Here is an 18,642-nt window from a genome sequence, read left to right as displayed (position 1 = left end):
TTGCAGAACGTTCAAAGTTTTTCCCAGGAAGTGGTACATAATGAATTGAGCTTGCTTTAAAAAGAGAATCCCTACAGCTCAGATTGAAGCAGAAATAGAGGTTGGATAACATTCGGACCATAATAAATAAAACTATTAATTAATAAGACTAATAAAATTAGTAATATAAAACCTAAACCTCTCTAACTAAGAACTTGTGATTATATAAATTATAATCGTAGAAAGTAGTGGCTTGCTGACCAAGATAGAATTATCAATCCATGTGACATAATAATATGCCTGTAATAACTCATAAAAAGGGCAAATGTTTCATTTTAAATGTGATTAATATCTCATTAGTCCATTTAATTGCATTAAACACGTAGTTTATACTAACAGATAACCCACAATAATAGTTAATAAAACTGAAACCACCACATATAATGAGTCCTTTTTAATAACCCAGGTGGTTAAAACATTTCAATAACCAAATTAGGACTGACTAAACACTGGCAGGAACTTTTGAACTCAAGCAGGATTAGACTACAGTCGCCGATCAACTCTACCTCTGCCACTAAGTAGCCAAATACCAAGATGACACAAGTTTAAAATGATAAATTTTCAGTCTTTAATTTGAATAGCAGGTCATCTCCAATACTCCCTTCATAATATGGAACAGGTCTGCCACTAGGTGTGAAATATGCACAGTGCATAGATAATAATTTGATAGTTCCCAAGTAGAAATATAAGTGTATATTATAAAAATAATGTGGGTGTGTTTTCCCCGAGGACTTATTTCCTGCTTGCTCCTCCCGGCTGTTTTTATTGCCACCCGCCTCTTGGAGTCTGGAGTCCTATTATTGTAGGATAAACCATTGTTTGTCCTTTTATAATAGCCAGTAGTGTGTGTTAGATCGCTGACCACCAGTCAGACCAGTCTTGGGTCAGTGAAGACAGGCAGAGGCTCAGTAAAATATAATGTGTGTCCAGTCCAACCAGCAAGCGCATAATAACCTCCAGAGTCTTTAGAAATTATACAAGCGTTGGCAATAACCTTACTAGTTACTTTGAATAGAATATATCCATCGTCAGAATAAGAAATCCTTGGCGATGAAATGGACAACCTGCAACAAAACTCCACTCGGTTGCTTGCAGGAAGGTGTACTCCGAATTGGATCAGCAATGAAGTGGACAAGCTGGAAGAAGTTCAGCATTGACACTTGTAGTAAGCTGGACTCCAGGAATCATAAAGGCAAACACAAAGGGAGAAGCTGAGTAGTAAAGCGGTTCAGCGCTGACATTGTGTTGTCTATGCTGTTCATCCTACCACAGAGTGAAGACAGGTCATGCACTCGCACCTCCATTGATCCTCAAAGTTCAGCAGGTGTAGACACAGCAGATAAAGGAGTTCAATTTGTAGTACAGCGCTAGATAGCAGCATGTGAAACTGGACATAGCCGATGCAGAAACAGAGTAGTTCAGTGCTTGATAGCTGTATGTGGAACTGGACCCAGCCTAGGCAGGAATGGAGCACAGCAATGGTCCTAGATAGTTGCATGTGGAGTCTGACATGCCCAATGCAGCAACAGAGCAGTGATAGTTCAGTGCTAGACATCAGCTAATGAATTTATCAGTCAATATAACAGTTATATTTTAACTCCCAGAATAGATAGCACAGTGGAGACATGTACTTAAAAAAGGATTTGTGATGGACAATATAATGACCCACAAAATAAACCACAACAAACCTTATATACGTAGATCAATGTTAACATCAATTCATTCACTCATCTCGCGCATTGGCTATTGCAATTACCTCTTTACTGGTCTTCTCCAAAACAGACTCTGCTATATATATATATATATATATATATATATATATATATATGTAAGTAATGTATGTAACAGCCACAACATGACAAGTGGGGTGAATAACTTTGATTATCTTGTTACAATGCCACCTTGCAAGAGGTGGGATATATTAGGTAGCAGGTGGACAGCCTGTTCTTGAAGTTGATTTGTTGGAAGCAGAAAGAATGAGCAAGTCTAAGGATCTGAAAGACTTTGACAAGGGCTAAATTGTAAAGGCTAGGTAACTGCGTCAGAGCATCTTCAAAACGCCAGGTCTTGTGGGGTGTTCCTAGTATGCAGTGGTTACTACCTTCCATAAGTGGTTCAAGGAAGGACCACAGGTGGACTGGGGACAGAGTCATGGATGCCTAAGGCTCATTGATGCGCATTGGAAGTGAAGGTTAGCCCTATTGCTCCAATCCCACAGAAGAGCTACAGTAGCGCACATTGCTGAAAAACTTATTGTTGGCTATGAAGAAAGGTGTCAGAACACACAGTGCATCGAAGCTTGCTGTGTATGGGACTGCATAGCCCCAGACCAGTTAGAGTGCAAATGACCCCTGTACACTGCTGAAAGCACCCACAATGGGCACGTGCGCTCCAGAACTGGATCATGGAGCAGTGGAAGATGGTGGACTGGTCTGATGAATCACAGTTTCTTTTACATCATGTGGATGGCCAGGTGCATGTGCGTTGTTTACCTGGGGAAGAGATGGCACCAGGATGCACTATGGGAAGAAGGCAGCCGGTGGAGGCATTGTGATGCTCTGGGAATAGTCCTGTTGGGAAACATTGGGTCCTGGCATTCATGTGGATGTTACTTTGACACATACCACCTGAATAAACCTTGTTGCAGACCAAGTAAACCCCTTCATGACAACATTTTCCAGTAATGTTTCAGGAACATGACAAAAAGTTCAAGGTGTTGATTTGAGCTCAAAATTCCCCAGATCTCAATCCGATCGAGCATCTGTGGGATGTGCTGAAAAAAATAGAAGTCCGAGCCACCACAGGACACCTTCAAATTTCTTATGGGGTCCATGCCTTGACGTGTCAGAGCACAATATTAGACAGGTGCTTTTAAAGTTGTGGCTGATCTGTATATGTGTGTATATATACTGATTTTTTTATTTTGATGTTTATAAGCTACGCTATAAGCCACTCCAGTTTGGGTGAATGGATTTTGGGGTAATGCGTTTACATGACAGCCCTGACATAGAACACTCCCCTACAAACAGCCTTCTTCATCCTTGTTAGGACTCCTCAGTGGTGCCTATAAAATTTTTCTTGACATGAGAAACAATTATTCTCTTGTGAAGCTAAACTTCAGATGACCAGTGCTAGAGAAACTGCAAAATAGTACGGAGGAGTAATAAAGTACAAATAAGCTACTGTATCAATAAAAGAGTGGTAAAAAATATGTAAAAATATTCTTACGCCATCTCACCTTGTTGTGTTTTCCCTTCTGTTTGTTAAAGGCCGCAGAGATTGACAGACTGCGCTACACACTTTTCATACTCTACTGCACACTGGTGGTGGTCCAGTTCGTTCTGGCCTTCTTCACTGACCGGCCTCCTTTTTTTACCCGCAAGAAGGATCAGTCTGTATGTAACTTCTTTTTGTCATTATTCCTCTGGCAATATTGCTTTTGTATTTTGTGCAGTGTTAAATCATCTGTCACGGGCATTATGAACTGCAATCTGGATATATAGAGATAGATAGATAGATAGATAGATAGATATATATATATATATATATATATATATATATATATATATATATATATATATATATATATATATATATTATATATGGAGATAGAGAGATAGATAGATATATAATATATTCTGACTGGCATTGTAAACTGCAAATGTGTAACTCTAAATACAACTCTATGGAAGGATAGTAAGGTCGCATTAATATTTTGTTTCCCTCTCCCAGAATCCGTGCCCTGTGTCAAGTGCTTCTTTCCTTTCTCAAGTTACATTCAGTTGGTTTACACAGTAAGTGAGATTGAGCATGTATATTGTATACAATTAAAGGTTTGATGGATTAATGTCATACTTTTTCTAGCTATTATTATCATTAGTACTTATGTATAGATCACAGACCGTTTCTGCAACACTGTGCAGTTGGAAGACCAGGCAAACATATATCGCTAAAATAACAAAAATTTCAAAAGTTAAAATATTAACTGTTGTCGCCAACCACTGTTTTAAAACTGCAATGGTGCGGCCTTCTTTCTTTTCTCTTTTTTTACTGCCTTTTTAAAATGGAAGGATGTAAACACCACTACTCCTGGCTGTCAGTGACACTTGGGGGATTCATAGAAATGGCTAGGAACTTTCTTATTGGTTCTTGGTGTTCTAAGTGAACATTATGTGCTGATTCCTCCTTTGAAAAGGAAAACATGTGACGTCTCAGCAGTGATAGAATCAGGACCTCCCCAACAGAGTGCAATCCCAGTGCAGTGCAGCAGAGACCTGTTTCAGGTCTCCCCTTCCTTCTAACTCCATCAGAATAATGTAAACTAGATCTAACAGAATCTGCTTAATTAAATCAAATTTACATTGGATCCTTTATTACTGACAAAAGGGAAGACCCATCAAATAAACAAAGATCTTTTCCAGTTAAGAATCATAATGATAAAATCCCCACACATGCAAAATTAAATTTTGCTTTATTTAAATGAGATTGAATGGATGGAGAAGGTTCATTCAGGGGATGTTTCCGGTTTAGCACAAAGCATTTTTTTTCTCTGCAGAAGGACTTTCTTTTCACATGTTCTCTGAGGTGGTGGAAACCAAGGGCTAGATTTACTAAGCTGCGGGTTTGAAAAAGTGGGGATGTTGCCTATAGCAACCAATCAGATTCTAGCTTTCATTTTGTAGAAAGCACTAAATAAATGAAAGCTAGAATCTGATTGGTTGCTATAGGCAACATCCCCACTTTTTCAAACCCGCAGCTTAGTAAATCTAGCCCCAAGTGTCTGCCTGTAATTTCAATGGAACACCTCTTTGCACTTTAGATGGCAAAGGCATTTCTAAGAGCATTTGGACTACTGTAGTAAAAACATTCAAAAACACAAAAGTGAAACATGTAAAGACTGTCCTGATATCCCCTTACTGTCATGATTCATTTAAAAAGTCTTTCAAGTTAGGAAACTGAAAAGTTGAAATTAATGAAATGGGTGGTGGTAAAGTGGGAGTAGCATGGACTGAGGGGCTCCCCTTTGCCTTGTCCTTTCTACAGTCAGCTTGTAAACACACACTTCTTTCCACACTTCATACAGCCAATAGCAATTGTGCTCTCAGGTCTCTCTCGCGGAAGGACGTCACAGGTGAATGTAGTGTTGGCGTGTCTTTTGCTTAAACATTTCTTTCAGTCCAGATTTCTTCTTGAGCATCTGATTAATTATTTAATCCCCTCTTATATATTTAATACAAGTTAGTACAAAATAATAGCTATTCATTCAACTTAATATCAGTCCATAAAAATATAGATGAACTATCCTCAAAAATGTTCAGAATCTTCTTTAGTATACAATGCATTCACCCTCAGCTGTTACAAAGTAATAGAACCAACAATATATTTGAAAAATGTAAACAATAAAGATCATGGACAAATGCTGCAACAAGTTATGTAATAGATAAAAATGTTGTGTTTATTCTCAGTGTATGTAACTATATCCTGTTAGCACTTCAACATTTACAAAGTGAAAACATTTGAAAATGTATTTTTTTTTTTATTATTATCATTACAATAAAGTTCAAGTGCTAGCAGTATTTAAATGCACATTATTTTTGTAACTACAAATTACTATGGAGTTCATTGGTGGTCTTCCTCTAATAAGGGTCCAGGCCTGAGGTCTTATGTATCATAGTTTATGTTCTGTAGTATGACCTAATAGCATACTTGTATCACCAATATATTTTGGTATAATTATACCTAGTCAGCCAGGTGCAGGTATTATGAAGGTTTATCACATTGATAATCTCCATAGACACATAACTCATAACATAATGTGGCTGATTTAGAGGTAGGAGTAAATATAGCTACTGGGTGCAAAGGTTGCACCTGGAAAAACCATGTTGTGCTACAGGTGGAAATGTAACATGTACAGCCTGATTTTATAGTCGTGAGAATTTAGTGCAAAATAAAGTATATATAAATAAAGTATAATATATATGCATTATATATAGTATATATAATATGTGTGTGTAAACACGCAAGAGCATGCAGTATTTGTCTTGCATGCAAAACATTTTGTATTTGCTATCTTCTAAATCAGCCCCCATGTTTTTACCCAAGAGTGACTTGGAAGACTTAACGAGAAATATAGATAAAGCTCCTTTATGGCTTAAGCTGGGTACACACTACAGGTTTTTCAACCAATTATCATGCAGATAACACTTTAAATGACCGATTGGTAAGATATTGCAGTGTGCGCTCCCATGCACATGTTTTATTGTACCAAAGTACATTGTATCATAAGAGAGCCAGGGTTCGAATAACACACTGTGTAGATCTAAAAATTCTGGGGGCCTAGCTCTTTCCAACAATATATTGCCTAGCTTCCCAGCTTACCCATGTAGTAATTTGGCTCAGTGGTGCACTTAGATATCTTCTTGGTGAGCAGACAGACCGTTCCCTGGGACGATTGCAGTTTTTTCTTGCGAACCAGGGGTCTCGTAAAGGTGGCTCCTATTGTACGACCGGCATCCACCGTTTTGTCGGTGGCACATAGCCTCTTAGGTGGTGTAGGGCAGAATACAGATACTCCTTTTGTGGTTTAACTGTGGGCTTCAGGAACTAGCTAATCTTGGGGGGAAGGGGGGGGGGCTGTGTTGTGGCGGGGATCCATATCCTTGGCGACATTTATGTGGATAGCCATTTAAAATCCTTTGAACACCTGAAGACTGAGTTCTCGATACCTAACTCCCAATTTTTTCAATATCTGCAACTCCGACATGACCTTGTGTCCCAATATGGCAGGGGGGTGATGGATTCTCCCCTTAAGACCCTGTTACTTACGGTGGACCCGTGCAAGGCGATATCTGTATTTTATGCCCTGTTGCTCCCTTAACTATCACCGGAGGGTTTAGACCCCCTTAGAGCTAAGTGGGAGGTTGACTTGGGGATATTTCTGACGAGGATTGGAGTTTGATGACTGGTTGCATTAGAGAGGCCACTTCGTGCCTGCGGTTTCAACAGGTGCACTTTTTTGTTTTGTTTTGTTTTTTAGGTGTGTACGCATAAATCTGCATGCTCATCGGACCTTTCAGTTGTTGGTAAATTTGTTACAGAAATTGCATCTGCAGTAATTGTCTGTATTGTGTACCCAGCTTAAGAAAGAAGATCGAGAAAGCACAAAAAGTCAATAAAGATTCTGTCAGCAGGACAAGCCTCATAGAGAAACATAATATATGTAAAGTAAACATAATAAACATGACAAATAGAAACGGCACACATTGTCTGCCTATAAGAAAATAAAATGAATATTGCAACCTTGCACTGTATATAAAGGAGCTAAAAGTGATTAAGTATACTTATAATCATATTAAAAAAAGAGCTACTATGACTTTTCTTATTTCTCAGTTAAGGTCTTTGTTATATTTTTATATATCACTGGCCTTTGAGGTCACACTGGCAAACGCTTAACTTTTTGCACAGCACAAAAAATTTCATCCTGCGAACTTTTAGATATTTTCATGAATGAAATCCATTGACATTTGGTGCAACAGAGGGTGGGAAGATAGTTACTGATTCATGAACCATGTTCTTCTGTACTAGGATTGGACATTGTCCATCTATTGTGGAACTGCAAGTCCCATCATTCCCTGCATAATTTGTGTTCAAGGTAGTTACTGGCTTCATGTTGACAAATGGGCTGTCACTCTTTTAAGATGTGAAAATAGTTTGGTCTGCATTGTGCTATTTAAATGCACAAAATTGGACTCTGATATGTGGTGACCATAGTAAAAATGTACTACCTGATCGGAGATAGCAACAAAAGGAGTTTATCTTTACGGATGTTAATTGATTTGTTGAGCATGTCGGTATGTGGGAAGTAAGTAGAGGATGTTTGACAGAATTGTTCAAGCACTCAGAAACAGCAGCCATGCAAAGCATAAAGGTTAAGTCCTTCTTGAATACACTTTAACATGCTTATTTAATATTGTTATTTTCTTCTTAAGAATAATGTTTAGAGGTTACAAACAACCTTTAAAAGTGGATGATGTTTGGTCCTTGAGAAAATCGGATACAGCTGAAGAAATTTTAGAGAAGTTCTCAAAAGAGATCCAGAAGGAATGGCATAAGACAAAGCCGTAAGTATCTCAGCGTTCGTATGGTTTTTTTTTTGTTTTCTTCTGTTCTGAAGTGTCATGATTGATATTTTGGAGTTTGAATATCCTTTTTTTTAACAATTACAATACTAGGAAATTGTGATATTTAATATAGATTTAAAAAAAAATTTAAATGCATTTTTAAGTCTTGTAGATATTGGTTTATATAAATAAAATAGGAATGACACAGGGACAATAGCTCTGTTCAATTATTTTATCTTCTCTTTAGTATACTTTACTACACTTATCTTGTGGGAAACTTACGGTTCCCATGTGTCCCGTCCTGCTTTCCCACAACATTCTATAATTTTAGTTTTCCCAGAATTAACATTACTGCTATATATTTTTGCTCAAAAGAGCTCTATGATCAGGTAATGGGAAACATACACAGATATGCAGGTATAAGTGCCAAAAATGTTAATGTTGTTTATAGGTAAGTGCAGTCACTATTTCCAACAATGCTTGTAATATACAGTAGGAGGTAGGATATCAGTTTGAATTTCAAGGCAGCTGTTGACAACAGTCCCAAGGAGTTGTATTCCAGAGGTAAGGCACAGTAAGAGAAAATGGGTAAAGGTGTGATAGAGCATTTGCAGTGGATACTGAAGAATGGAGGCCGTTTTGAGAAGAGCAAAGGGAATACCTTGGAGGACATGTAGATATAAGTGCTGACATGCAAGGAGGTGCAGCTGAAGGGGGGGCTTTACCGGCAAGGAGAAGGATTTTGTGTGTAATTCGTTGATTCATTGAAAGCCTAAAATAACTTAACTAATGTGTGAGCTGGCAGAAATTTTGAAGAGAGGGAGATTATCTTAGCTACTGAGTTAGGATGTCATATAGAGGAAATAGGACATGTGTATCTATTATTAGCATTAAACTATATATATTATAAGAATAGGTATGGCTAGATATATAAATCTATAAAATCGGTTTATATCTTATGATTACATAGTGCAGCTGGTGTGTCCAAGGCACGGGATCCTAGTTGGGAAGCGTAGACTTAGATTGGGTGTAAAGCTTAATGTTAAACAGAACATATTTTTTTGGAGTTGGAATATTTGAAGTCTCAGTTCAGCATGTTCAACATATGTGTCCTTGTATTTTTTGACAGGTTGGAGGTGCGCACAACATTCTCTAATAATAATATGAAGAAAGATATACAGATCTACCATGAAGCCCAGGATGAGACTGAAGTTCTCCTGAAAAGTCCAAGCATGCAAATTAATTATTATTCATTACTGAAGATTATCCTTAGAGCCTTTGGCTTCTATTACCTGCTCAGTGTTCTGTTAATGGTTCTGTACACTGCATTCCTCTTCTTCACTCCTGAGTTAATGAGGTATTTGCATAAAACAGGCAATATATTTATACAAAATTGATACAGTTCTGAGGGTAAATGTATTAAATTCCGGTTTTTTTCAACTCGCTGGGAATCGGCGAGTTGACAGCTAAAATTTAAAGCGGCGCTGCCTTGTAAAGGGAAACTTGCCTTTACAAGGCAGCGCCGCTTTAAAGTTTAGCTGTCAACTCGCCGATTCCTGGCGAGATGAAAAAACCGAACTTTAATACATTCACCCCCTGGTCTCCTGTGATTTATGCTGTATTCCTTTAAGTGTCTTTAACCCACATTGCATCTGTTATAATGGTTTGCAGAAGCCATAGCACTTTTGCAAGTGGAAGAAAAAAATGCAGACTTTCAAGGTCTGAAAGCATTTGTCAATGTTTATCATACAAGGGTTCAACCTAGAAGAGGATTTACTTTATAACAAAAATATTTTTCATAACTTTAGATGGTTTCTAAGAAAAAAGGCTAATACTTAGTCATACTTAGCCATAACATGTTTTACAACGCTTGTATCTATATCAAACATATTGTCATTTGAGCCTACATACTGAGATGCCCTTGAGGTAAAAAGAAACAACTTAATATACAAGGGGGCATGTTGTAAATGTCTTGCACATTCTTCCTGTGAATTACACTAAATTGCTTTAAATGCAATTATATTGATATTTACACAATTTCAACAACTTTGGAAACAAGCCATTGAAATTGTACAGTAATTTACTTCACCAGGGCTTCAGTAAATGGCCTGAGAATCATCACTGCTTCATAACTTAAAGGCTAATTTTCAAGGGAATTACATAAGTTAACACAATATTTTTATTTTTAAATGTGTTCAACATTCTACCCAGTCTGGCTTCCCCCTATGTCAGCTTAGCGTTCTCCTCACTTCCATCATGACTGGCTTTTCCATACAGGCAGCATGTTGATCGATAGAAGCGTTGAACAACAGCAGTAATATATTTGGTTAACCAATTAAACACCATACTTTCATTTGATCTTACTTGCTGCAATTTTGCATTGATATGGGGCAGGTGGCCTAATATTACAGTGTGTGTGACCACAAATGAACTTCTGTGCACCTATGAATTTTATAGGATCATTACGTGCATGTTAGTAAATGCAGTCCGAAGTTTACATTATCATCCTGTGTGTGCAGTTCTCTTTTGACCACACTAATTGGCCTCAGTGGTTCCCACCTATGGAATTTTTTGGTTCATCCTAGACACCCCCCCAATCTTAAATGATCCCTCAAAACTTGCCTTTTCATGCTTGCCTACGATATCCCCTAAACCCTCATGTCAACTCACTCTGCCTCATCTGTTTGCCAATTTCAATGTTGCTCTATTTGCACCTACTCTCTCTCATTACCCCCTCCCTCTAGAATGTAAACTCTCACATACAGGGTCCTGTCCTTCTTATGTCTAATATCTTTGAATCATCATCAGCAGCTATTTATATAGCGCCACTAATTCTGCAGCACTGTACAGGGAACTCGCTCACATCAGTCCGTGCCCCATTGGATCTTACAGTCTAAATTCCCTAACATACATCCTCCACTACATCATGCTATTATTGCTATCCCTTGAACATCCATGGAGGCTTAATTATGCTTAATTGTATTCATTTTGCTAGTATTATCTGTAATTATATTTATTTGTTCTTAAGTATGTCATATATGTAAGATGATTGTCCAGAGAAACAGAATCTATGGCGCCTTATAAATAAATTATGATGTGTGGCCAGTCTGCAATATAATTATATATATATTGTCCTTAACAGTGTGGATTTATTTTTTTTAAAGAAATATTTACATTTAGCGGTTTTACAGTAATTGTATTGATTAACTAGACCATTTTCACCAGATTATTCTTGGACCGTTTGAAGGATCCTGAAGCCCCTACTTGGCAAAGTTTTTTGGTTGCTATTCTCATGTTCATTAGTCCTTGTGGTCAGTCCCTTTTCCTTCACCAACATGACTATACTTGCTATGTCATTGGAATGAGGCTTAGATCCGCAATAGTGGGCAGTGTCTATAAGAAGGTACAGTATACATTCCCTGTCATATTACTTTTTAGAATATTTGACATATATTTTAAAAGTAGAAAAAATAGAAATTTTTCATTCCTGTTGACACAAGATGCTATGAGAGCAATTGCAACTATTTTGAAACTGTACCTATGTTAAAATCAATATGCAAAAGTTAGTCTAATTTTCATACAAATATTATAACCATACTACTGGTGTTAGATGTGTAATCCACATCATTCACTTACTTTATCAGATGCCAATTAACCTACCAGTATGATTTTTTTAACTTCAATAGTATTTTATTAATGTTTCAAGGATTATGGGTTACAGAAAGTAAAAAGAAGGGGGGGGGTGTAAGGGAAGGACAAAAAAAAGAGGGTAAGAGGGGTACATAGTGGGGAGGTACACATTAAACAATACTGCTTCTATACCACATTATAGACTTGAGGGAGGAAGACCAAATTGGCTCCCTCACAGTTTGTAAGTGTTACCCTAATCAGGTGGTCACAAGGGAGCTACTAGTGAGACTGTTGAGGAGATTTGCTAAGTGAGGGTGATACAAGAAGCAGATTAGAATCCACTGGGCTGGTGACGCTCCCTCTCCTTCTGTAACATACGTGCCTGTCAAAACATTTAATTATCGGGGAGGAGGAGGCAGTGGAGTAGGGCCTCCCCACTGTCTCCATTTCAAAGCTGTATTGCACCTTAGTCACCAGTATGATTTTTGACTGTGGGAGGAAACCCATGCAAACACAGGGAGAACAAACACATTCTACAAATCTAGGTCCCATGAACCCAGTGCTCTGAGCCATCAATGCTATTGCTAACCAACATGCCACCATGCTATCCAATTTTTATGTTTTTGTTGTTAGATTAAATTTCATCTTGCTGATAGTCTCTTTGCTTTACTTTTATGTGTTTAACCTAATTTGAAATAGTTATAAAATTTCAAGTTTAAAACAGTTAGCAACATCAAGATGAGGAACAAAACAACTGAAGTCTCTGTCATATGCTCTGTATACATCAAGAAATAGTCCTCGAAAACTCATGAGAGGGGCTGTGGCATAGCGAACGTTAAAGTCTTCATTAAACTTTTTTGTTTTCTCTTCCCAAATAATTATTTCTGTTTATTATCATCATCACTTTTAATGACACTATTGTAAAATGCATAATGCTTAAAGTTCATTTTTGTTTCACTCTCAAAGGCATTAGTTATTTCCAACTCTGGAAGGAAGAATTCATCTGCTGGAGAGATTGTAAATCTGATCTCTACAGATGTGCAGAAGCTCATGGACTTGGCAACGTGTTTGAACTATCTCTGGTCTGCACCACTCACGATCATTGTGGCAATGTATTTCCTGTGGCAGGTAACTGAATTCCTGTGTGTTTGCTACTAAAAGTATTAAACACACTGATTGTTTTGATAAAGCTCTGTTGTTTGTTTATTGAATGCAAAGCAGTATATATTGTCCCTAAAATCTATGTTTGCAAATTACGCTGTAGTTATAATACTGCTCACAGAGTTGTCAGATTTCTATTTGGAATAGACTTTGACCATGCTAGCATTCTTGTTATCATAGCCATTGACAGTTGTGCATTTGCTGGTTTGCTTGAAAGCTATTCGATCAGACTTTAAGACGAAACAATTAATGAGAAAAAGAAATGGGATTTGCCTTCCTCCAACATTTGCATTGAAACATTTTAGAGATTTGTGATCATTGTGGACAGGTCATATAAATTTAAATGACCCCTCCTTTAAAATTGTTTTGGGATACCTTGTACATTTCTAGATCGATCAGGGTTCAACCTGTGCACTTCAGTGTGTTTATTATAACTTGGTATTGAAAGATATAAAAGAAAACAAATCAATCACCTTTACCTCCTTTTTCTATAGCTATCCAGGGAAGTTAAGGACTCGGTGTCTTTGCTAAGATCAAAAACATTTCAGAGCTCCCTGGCCACAGCTAACACTCTGGAGATATGCAATCTTTGCAGAATGCAATTTGCACTCAAATCTTCCATTTCCCTGTTGTCCCCTATTTTCAGCAACTCTGTCTTCCCTGTGGGCCTGGTTCAAGATCATCTGGCTACTTACAAAGTAGAGGTTTCTGTTTTTCTTAAAGATTTACTTCAACAGGGCAAACTAAGATTTTTTCTGAGTGTAGTGAATAGAATTACCTACAAAAATATCATTATTTGCAAGTAGCCTATTGATTTGTTAAAGGTTACTTCCAGCTTTTTCTGTACTACTCTGACTGTAAGTTATGCATCATATTCCTCAGCACTTGAATATATAAGGTCTTCCTGACTATATATTGTAAAGATTGAGCAGAGATATAATTCTTAATCCATGAATGGTGGGTTTGTCCCTTAGCTCCTATTTATGGAATGTTGTTGTTTTCCAGTTAATTGAACAGATTTCATTGTTTTAAGATCCTGTTTGTGCATCTGATAGTTCCCTCTCAGTATTATCTGAATGCTTGTGGATAATTTACTCATCCCATGAGGGGTAATAAGGAAAGGCTACTGATTAGTGCTAGAAAATTGTAATATTCTCCTATGATTGGGATTGATATGGGAAAGCTGATTGGTTTATGCCTTGTGATCGATTTTTCTTTTTTGAAATGTTTGAATTTTGTAAATAAAGTTAGAAGATATACAAGAAATATACAAAGGCAAACTAAACCTATATCCAGGGCCGGTGCAAGGAATCTCAGCACCCTAGGCAAAGCTATGACCTACCACCCCACCACCCCAAAAAATTACCCACTTTGAACACTCTCTCACACACTTGACTTTTGCAAAAGAAAAATAGTAACTTGCCTCCTTCTGGTTGGCAGTTAAGGAGAGAGTCTGGCACAGAAAGTGGAAGGAGAGTCTGACACAGACAGGGGAAGGGCAGAGAGTCTGTCACAAATGGGAGAAGGGCAGAGAGGCTGGCACAGATTAGGAGGGCAGAGAGGCTGGTGCAGACTAGAAAGGGCAGATGGGCTGTGGCAGACATAGGTATGGCAGAGAAGCTGGCGCACATGAGGGAAGGGTAGAGAGCTGGCACAGACGAGGGAAGGGCAGAGAGGCTGGCACAGACGAGGGAAAGGCAGAGAGGGTGGTATAGATGGGGGAAGAGCAAATAGGCTGGTACAGACAGAGGTAGGGCAGAGAGGCTGGCGCACATAAGGGAAGGGCAGAGAGGCTGGCACAGATGAGGGAAGGGTAGAGAGGGTGGTACAGACTAGGGAAGGGCAGAGAGGGTGGTGCAGAAGTGGGAAGGGCAGAGAGTCTGGCATAGATGGGGGAAGGGCAGAGAGTCTGGCATAGATGGGGGAAGGGCAGAGAGTCTGGCATAGATGGGGGAAGGGCAGAGAGGATGGCATAGATGGGGGAAGGGCAGAGAGGCTGGTGCAGATGAGAGAATGGCAGAGAGGCTCACGTAGATGGGGAAGGGCACAGAGGCTGGCATAGATGGAGAAGGGCACAGAGGCTGGCATAAATGGGGAAGGGCAAAGAGGCTGGCACAAACAGAGGAAGGGCAGATATAATGGCACAGACAGCAGTGAAGATAAGAAAGACTGTATATACAGAAAAGCATATAAAATTATAATGTGTTTATCAAGATATACTTACCTTCAGTTCCAGGCTGTCAACTCCATGTGCAGGGGCAAGGCTCAGCACCACAGTCCAGTACCAGGCTTTCAGCTCCATGTGCAAGGCTCAGCACCACAGTCCAGTACCAGGCTTTCAGCTCCATGTGCAGGGGCAAGGCTCAGCACCACAGTCCAGTCCCAGGCCGTCAGCTCCATGTGCAGGGGCACCTCTGCTCAGCATCAAAGTGCAGGTGGGGGTCAGGGTAAACCCTACAGTAGCTGATGAAGCCGTCCCCGATCCACACTACTTTGTGAACACAGCATGTCACCCCGCCTGAGAAAAAGCACCAAGAGCACAGGGGGAGCTGAATGGCAAGCGGACCAATTACAGGCCAGCAATGTCCTGACACTGAGAGCTCCAAGCAATCACTGTGAGAATCGTCTGACAAACTGTCAGGCAATTCTCACTGTGACTGGTTGGAGCTTACAGTGTCAGGACATTGCTGGTCTGTGATGGGTCCGCTTGCCGCTCAGGACCCCTCTGCTTTTGGTGCAGCACCTCAGTCAGCCGACAGCAAGATTGCATTCATAGGGAGACTTCCATGATGAAGTGCGCTGGTAAAATGGCGCCGGCGTGGAACTTGGCAAAGCCACATTTTTAGTTTATACTTGTTATGACATTGCTTAGGGGCGGGTGGCGCCCCCAAAAGCCCGGCGCCCTAGGCAGTTGCCTAATGCTGCCTATATCAGTTCTCTGTAGAAGGAGCATGAGAGAGGAGAGCATGAAAAGAAAATAGGGGAGCAGCTTAAGTTCAGGTATAAAGGATCCTGGTCATGTATGACATATACCAATTTCTGGGGGTAATATGTAATGTCAGGTGGCAGTAATATGTTGGTGAGAACCAAAGTAAATCGGAGGTACTGACCCCACTTAAAGAAATCACCACGTCAAGTAGAGTAAGCAAAGACCACACAGAGCATGGGACACCAATCATAAGCCTGCGTTCTCTTTGTGAAGCCATGTTTTTTAATAGCACTCAGGACTGATAACATTTCAGATATACACTATATGGACAAAAGTATTTGGCCACACCTGTTAATTATTGAATTGTGGTGTTTCAATCAGACCCATTGCCAGAGGTGTATAAAATCAAGCACCTAGCTATGCATTCTCCATTTGCAAACATTTGTGATACAAAATGGGTCTGAAGAGCTCAGTAACTTCAAGCGTAGTACTGTGATAGGATGCCACCTTGGCAATAAGACGTTTCGTGAAGTTTCATCCCTGCTGGATATTCCACAGTCAACTGTAAGTGATATTATTAGAGAGTGGAAGTGTTTAGGAACAACAGCAACTCCGCCATGAAGTGAAAGACGACGTAAAATCACAGAGCGGGTCAACGACTGTTAAGGCGCATGGTGCGTAAAAGTCCCCAACGCACTGCTGATTCCATAGCTGAAGAGTTCCAAACTTCCACTGGCATTAACGTAAGCACAAAAACTGTGCGGCGGGAGCCTAATGGAAAGGGTTTCCATGGCCAATATAACCAACGCGTTTCGTTCAGCCTGTGAACTTTTTCAAGGATCCTTGAAAAACTTCACAGTCTGAACGAAACGCATTGGTTATACTTTTGACCCGCTCAGGACCCTGTAGTATAGACGCTGCAGCACTTCCCCATATACGCGGAGAAGGCGCTACTACTACTTGGTTTTCTTCGGACGGAGCACAGATTCACCAAGCGGAGTTTTTACAAGAAGAACAGCGGGAAGGACGGCACCAGCAGGAGCATAGGGATATCTAGGGCAAGTTCTAAGTCCGGATGGACCTAGCTGTGTTTTGTCTGCTGATCAACTAAATCTGCAAAAGTCGCTATAAACACTGCATTTTTTCCAGTTTTTGGTGTATCTTTTGTCACTGATTTTACAATCTCTGATAGCGCCCTCTGGTATTTATACCTTTTGTTTTATTTTTCCTCTGAACCTACTTCCCTCCAGTGTCAGTGCATGTCCTCGTGTTCTAATACTTCTCTTCCTTTGAAGAATGTTTCCCTCATGTAGCTTGTTAAAACCCTTGATATTTTTGAAAGTTCCTACCATGTCCCCCTTTTCCCTTCTCTGCTCCAAACTATACATATTAAGATCTTTTAGTGTTTCTGGGTAAGTTTTGTGCTGTAGGCCATGCACCATTTTAGTTACCCCTCTTTGTACAGTCTCTAATGTATTTATATCCGTCTGGAGATATGGCCTCCAGAATTGAACACTGTATTCTAGATGAGACCATACTAATGACCTATACAGTCATTATTACTTATTTATTTCTCCTACTGATTCCTCTCTCTATGCAACCAAGTATCTGACTTGCCTTCCTTATTGCTTACTTGACTTTAAGTCACCTGAAATAGTGACTCCTAGATCCCTTTCCCTCTCGGTAGTTTCTATTATAGTGCCATTAATGCTATATTTAGCCTTTGGATTTTTGAGTCCCAAGTGCATGATTTTGCATTTTTTGGCATTAAACTGTAGTTGCTATTCTCTTGACCACTCCTATAGTCTACCTAGATCATCAATCATTTGTTTTACCCCTCCTGGTGTGTCTACCCTGTTGCGTATCTTTGTGTCATTTGCTAAAAGGCATACTTTCCCTTTAAATACCATTTGCACTGTCACCAATAAAGATATTGAAAACCACTGGTTCAAGTACAGATCCTTGGGGTACTCCACTGGTAAACTTTTTTTACTTTCTATCCTGCAACCAAGATCTTATCCTGAAATCTAAATCAAATCAATATTTGGTGTTACCGGCCTTCAAAACAGCATCATTTCTTATAGGTACACTTGCACAAAGTTTTTGAAGGAACTCAGCAGGGTGGTTCAAACATATTGGAAAAATAACCACCTATCTTCTGTGGATGTAGGCTTGCTCAAATCATTATGTCTCTTCATGTAATTCCAGACAGACTCGATGATGTTGAGATCAGGGCTCTATAGAGGCCATATCATCACTTCCATGACTCCTTGATCTTCTTTACTCTGAAAATAGTTCTTAATGACATTGGCTGTATGTTTGGGGTCGTTGTCCTGCTGCAGAATAAATTTGGAGACAATCAGATGCCTCCCTGATGGTATTGCATGATGGATAAGTACCTGCCTATATTTATCAGCATTGAGAACACCATTAAATCTCCAACTTCATTTGCTGAAATGCATCCCCAAGCTTGCAAGGAATCTCCACCATGCTTTACTGTTGCCTGCAGACACTCATTATTGTATCGCTCTCCAGCCCTTTAGCAAATAAACTGCCTCCTGTTATAGGCAAATATTTAAAATTTTGATTTATCAGTCCAGAGCGCTCCTGTTGCCATTTTTCTGCACCCCAGTTCCTATGTTTTCGTGCATAGTTGAGTCGCCTTGGCCGTTGGCCTTGTAGATGGGTGTACCTGGGTCCCACTGGATTTGTCCAGTTCTGACCTGAACACACTGCTGGACATCATCCGATTTCGAAGGGAAT

General features: G+C 39.5%; 1 protein-coding gene across 1 annotated transcript in view; it reads left to right on the top strand.

The window, feature by feature from the left end:
• The window catches only part of LOC142097694 (multidrug resistance-associated protein 1-like), an 85,111-nt gene that overhangs the window by 26,835 nt on the left and 39,634 nt on the right, over positions 1-18,642 (top strand). Inside the window, exons 6-11 of the mRNA XM_075179754.1 lie at positions 3,309-3,434; positions 3,772-3,833; positions 8,028-8,159; positions 9,289-9,516; positions 11,385-11,562; positions 12,756-12,917. Coding sequence (XP_075035855.1) covers positions 3,309-3,434; positions 3,772-3,833; positions 8,028-8,159; positions 9,289-9,516; positions 11,385-11,562; positions 12,756-12,917 — 888 coding nt within the window. The remainder of the gene's footprint in view (positions 1-3,308; positions 3,435-3,771; positions 3,834-8,027; positions 8,160-9,288; positions 9,517-11,384; positions 11,563-12,755; positions 12,918-18,642) is intronic.

This window comes from Mixophyes fleayi, chromosome 7 (genome assembly GCF_038048845.1).
Source record: "Mixophyes fleayi isolate aMixFle1 chromosome 7, aMixFle1.hap1, whole genome shotgun sequence".
In the NCBI taxonomy this organism is placed as follows: Eukaryota; Metazoa; Chordata; class Amphibia; order Anura; family Limnodynastidae; genus Mixophyes; species Mixophyes fleayi.
The sequence above is the reverse complement of the archived record's forward strand: the minus strand, read 5'-3'. Positions and strand labels throughout refer to the sequence as shown.